General features: G+C 33.9%; 1 protein-coding gene across 1 annotated transcript; it reads left to right on the top strand.

Moving 5' to 3' along the window:
* The first annotated feature begins 338 nt into the window (after positions 1–338).
* Positions 339–4,928, top strand: LOC142633573 (uncharacterized). Its single transcript, XM_075807816.1, has 3 exons — positions 339–490; positions 587–683; positions 3,837–4,928. The coding sequence occupies exons 2-3, from the start codon at positions 674–676 to the stop codon at positions 4,556–4,558; spliced, it is 732 nt and encodes a 243-aa protein (XP_075663931.1). The 5' UTR covers positions 339–490; positions 587–673; the 3' UTR covers positions 4,559–4,928.
* The last annotated feature ends 428 nt before the right edge of the window (positions 4,929–5,356 follow it).

The raw sequence follows: 5,356 nt of genomic DNA, 5'->3' as shown, positions 1-5,356 counted from the left end.
CAAATTTTAATAAAATTTATAGACCAAAATAGTATTTTACCATATATATATATAATCACATACCCAAACATACCAATTCTCAGCAAAAAAAATAAATAATAAAATAATATATTTACTCTGGGTCACAGACCCATGAGGCACCCCACAACAAAACAAACATACCCATTCTCCACACACACACACACACACACACACACACACACACACACACACACACAAAAAAAAAAAAAAAAAAAAAAACCCCATTCTCTGGTCTATGAGTCACAGGCCCACAACAAACATGAGCCGAAGGGCCCAAGGCCCCAAAACCCAAAACGAAAAAACAGAGACAAGGGAAAGGGAAGGTGAAAAAAAAAATTAAAAAAAAAAAATCCTCTCGGCGATTCCGACTTCAGGCGAGCGAAGGGCGAGGTAGAGAGAGTGAGAGTTTGAGAGACTTACTGGCGGCAAGAAGGAGGAGGAGCTCTTGTCGTGGCTCTGTGACAGAAAGGTCAGAACCGAGACTGAGTGTATTAGATATTGATAATGACCAATATTTTTTTTTTGAGTGTATAATATGACCCCTTTCTTTTTCCTTGTGATGCAGATTTCAACTGAATATTACATATTTCTTCTTCTATTGAATTCCTTTGTGTTCCGAACCTGTTAAGAGAATTCAAAAAGCTTTTACAAAATGAGTGCAGGTACTCTCTCTCTCTCTCTCTCTCTCTCTTTTTATTGTCCTATGTTTGGCTGCTTAGAGAAAGCAGAGAATATGAAATATGCAATTCTGCACTTTCTGTTTTGTAATTTTTTTTTTTTTATGGGCAAAAAGTGTTTAGGAGCTCATTCAAGTAAGATAAACAATCATAGTAAGGTCAGCTAAGTGGAAAATGCCAACATTTCAATCCTTTTTGTGCTTCTTTTGGGATTTGGAGGTCATTGGGAAAATGGGTCCTTTGAAATATTGCTATATTGGGATTTTGATGCAAAAAAGAATGAAAATTGTGGATATGAGATTTGATAACATTAATTCCAATTTGCTTAGGGATAAGATACATGCATTTGTGGGTTGCTTGAAATTTAAAGTGTTTATCTTCATTTGTATTAGAAATGTTTTGTGTTTCTTATGTATGAGATGTTCTTATATATGTCATCATTTGTAGCTTAGAGCTTCTTTCTTATTGGATCTTTTAGATAGTGTTAGATGAGAGATTGGAAGAAAAATTATTATTGGTTTCTATGAGATCCCAGGTAGGAAATAGCACTATAAAATAGCTGTGGCAGAAAAAAAAAACATTGGTTTTTAAATATAATCAGATATACAGTCATGAAAGGCAATAACAATTAGACTGCAAATAGCAAGATTAGAAACTGCACATGATGAGAAAACGTGTTTGTAATTGTTTATGAAATCACAATTGTAATCCAAATGTCTGCAGTTATACTGCTATTAAGGGTATAAATGAAATAGAGAAACAAAATTTTTAGTTTTACAGTTTATCAAGTGGAAAAAACTGGTCATATTATCTTTCTAGGCACCAAACCTAAACAACTTTAGTGCCTCTCCCCACTTAAGCTGATCTAGTTGTCCAAGACAGCACAAGTTTTAGGGTTTTAATAAAATCTTTCTTCTTCTTCAATACTCTGCCTTTATGGACCTAATATATTCTATGCCACTTAAGGGTGAGGGACACAACAAATTTTGTTGGAAGTCAGCAAAGAGTAAGGGTTTTAAGGTGCGTGAATGCTATTTCTCCCTTTCCTTGACTCTTGGCATTCTTTTTCTGTGGAAGCCTGTGTGGCGTTCAAAGATTCTTCCTAGGGTAGCTTTCTTTTCTTGGACTGCATCCTTAGGAAAGGTTTTGACCATTGACAACTTATGGAATAGAGGTGTTACTATTGTGGATTGGTGCTTTATGTGCAAAGGAGTGGGGAGTATGTGGATCATCTTTTTCTTCATTGTCCCATTGCTGTTGAGTTATGGACAATGGTGTGAAATTTGTTTGGTCTTCTATGGGTTATACCACATAGTGTCGCTAATTTATACTCAGCTTGGCAAGGTCCTTTCAGCAAACATTGAAACATAGTTTTCTGGAGGCCTGTGTCACACTGAGTCCTGTGATGTCTTTGGTGGGAAAAGAATGCCAGATGATTTGAGGGAAGTGAACAGTCTATACTCAAGATTAAATTTCTTCTTCACTCCTTTCTGGATGGAGTATTGCCTTTAAGTCCCTTCTTTGTTCTAATTTATTAGATATGTTAGAGCATTGTAATTTGAGAGTTTGATGTACTGCTACTCAATTACACCACCAGTGTACATGGGTGTTCTCTTTTTTTATTAATAAACTTCCATTACTTATCGAAAAGAAGAAGTACTCTTCTTCTTTACATTTTGATTTTGATTTTTTTTTTTAAGGCAGTGTACATGGGTATTCTCTCTGTTTATTAATAAACTTTCATTACTTATCAAAAAAGAAGAAATACTCTTTTTCTTTACATTTTGATTTTTTTTAAGGATAAAAGAAATCTTGATAACCTCATTTGGTTGTTGAGAACATTGTGAAAAAAATAGGAGAATTAAACTGAAAAAACATTTTAAAATTTGATTCTAAATCTCTAATTCTGTTTGTTGATTTCATTACCACATAATGAAACCTACATAGTGAATTAAAAATCCAACATTTTATCTGCAGTCAACAGGGTAGGATTGAAAATGAACCATTTCTTTAAGTTTAATTACTAATTTGGTCCTCCAACTGTTGGGAAAAATTCAATTTGGGTCCTTAACTATTAATTGTGTCAATTCTGTATGTCAACTATTAATTGTTTCAATTTTTTTCTTCAACTTTTAAAATCAAGTTAATTTCATCCTTAGTCTGCTCAGATAAAATTCTTATTGGGATACATCATAACCACTCTTATGAACAATATTGGAAGATAATCCCATTAAGATTTTAATGGAGAGGAGACCCAAGGATGAAATTGACTTGATTTTGAAAGTTGAGGGACAACATTGACAATTAATAGTTGAGATACCAAATTAAACTGTCTAATAGTTACTGGACCAAATTAGTAATTTAACCTTTCTTTTATCTCTGTAAGTTTTACGACCCTTTGTTTGGTTTCTAAGTAAATTGTAGATGACAATATTGATATATATATATATATATATATGTATGTATGCATGTATGTATGTATATATATATATATATATATATATATATATATATTTTACTTTGTAAGTTTGCTTTTCTGTTCTGTAATGGTAAAGCATACTAGAATTACTAACAAAGAAAAAATGCCCCTTTTATCCTTAAGCCATCTGCCCGCCCCACAAAATCAATGGAGTTTTCTTTTCGTTTGCTTGCTAAGAAAACTGAGGAAAAGAAGAGTTAATATATATTTGACTTCTTTGTGTTTTGGCTTCCAATAAATTGGGAAGTTTTGGCTTAAGGAGGAAGAGAAGTTTTATCAATGTGCTTGTGGGCTTAGATCTTTTGTTGATTAAGTAAAAATTAGTTAAAGCATATTTGTTTCTATGAAGTTGTATGTCCATGGCAACCTACCCAATGAGAGTATTTGTGTATGATTATTTCTAGTGATCTTGCTTGGTTCTGATGGAAATTCTGACTTAAATTAAGTTTACAAATTTTACTTTCTTCTTTTCTTTTCCTACTGTTATTATGCAACACCGAATAAAGGCTGTAAGTTTCTATTATTCTGGTTATTTTAAAATATGAATGTTAATGCCCACCATGCTAGACAAGGTTCAGTACTCCTATGTAAGTGAATGATGTCTTCTCCTTCTTCTTTTTTTCTTTTCTTTTTCCCCCCCTGCAATTGTCTTTTGATAGGAATGAACCGATCACAAGGGCTCTCATCTCTGAAGCGTAAACAGCCTGACTCAAAATCACCTATTGAGTCTTTGACAGAACACGAGCGTATTCTTTATAATCTGATCCGAAGCAAGCAAGACATGGCTATTTGGACAAGAGACATGAAACGAGAAACAAACATCCCCGACAATGTGCTTAACAAATCCCTCAAATCACTTCAAGCTAAGAAACTGATAAAAGAGGTTGTAACCATCCAAAATAAAGGCAGAAAACACTATATTGCGACAGAGTTTGAACCGTCAAAGGAAATCACTGGTGGAGCTTGGTATGTTGAGGGGAGCCTCGATACAGAGTTTATAAACTTTTTGAAAAAGCACTGTGTGAAGATCATTTATGAGCAAAAGATTGTTACACTGGAGGAAATTTTGGACACGATAAGGAGGAGTAGAGCCTTCAATGTTGAGTTCACAACTCAGCAAATTGAAGAGATTGTGAATGCTTTGGTTTTGGACAATGAGATATTGGAGGTGAAGAGTACTGGAATGGGGGAGTTTAATTCTATTCGTATCGGGAAAGTTTGTTATAGATGCGCAAGCAAAGCAGGCCTTAAAGCGGAACCGAAAATTGGGGCCATGGCTTCAATTCCATGCGGAGTTTGTCCACAGATAAGTCTATGTACACCGGATGGAATAATTTCCCCAACGACCTGTGTATACTACACTAAATGGTTGGATTTCTAATTTGCTTGTGTATCACTGCAACGTTTCTGAATCTAAGATGGGTTTATAGAGTTCTTCTCCTTCCTTTATCGCCTTTTTGCTTGGGGTATAGGCTGCATAATTTAGTGCCTCACAATTTTGTCTATGAATTCAAGGTAAAAACTATATTTGAATTTTCTATTACTTCTTGCATCTCTCTTTGGGTTGTTGGTGAGAATTACAATGCAGCAATTCTGTCATTTTCACATGTTTATGATGGCTTGAAATTATAATTAGATCATCCTGTCGGCTTCTTAGGATTTGTTATTCCTGCTTTAGTCTAAAGATTGATAAGAGTAATTTTATTGTGAAAGGAATATTGGGGAGAAAATTTGAAGGGATAGGATTTTTTCTTTTTCTTTTTCTTTTTCTATTGCATTTAAAGTACCACTTTTGATATGCTGAGCTGAATTAGCAAATTTTGATTGTAAAGAAACTCAAAATTGAACTAAATCAGTTAAGTTTTTCCTTTTAAAGAAGGAAATCCTTCGTAAAACAACTTGAACTTGACATTGGCAGAATGCTAACTGCTGTAATTCAGGTTACTTAAATGAACTAAATAATCGATGCAAGTAAATTCTTCTTGAAACAACTCAACATTTTCAAAATGCTAACTGCAGTAATTCAAGTTACTTAAATGCACTAAATCATTGATGTATGTTTACCCTTCAATCAGGGAAATCCTTCTTGAAACAACTTGACATTGTCAAAATGTTAAATACAGCAATTTAAGTTACATGCTATAACCTGGACAGCTGGCTGAGCTAATGGAAGAGAATT

Source organism: Castanea sativa, chromosome 5 (genome assembly GCF_040712315.1).
Source record: "Castanea sativa cultivar Marrone di Chiusa Pesio chromosome 5, ASM4071231v1".
In the NCBI taxonomy this organism is placed as follows: Eukaryota; Viridiplantae; Streptophyta; class Magnoliopsida; order Fagales; family Fagaceae; genus Castanea; species Castanea sativa.
This window is presented reverse-complemented; position numbering and strand designations above follow the sequence as displayed.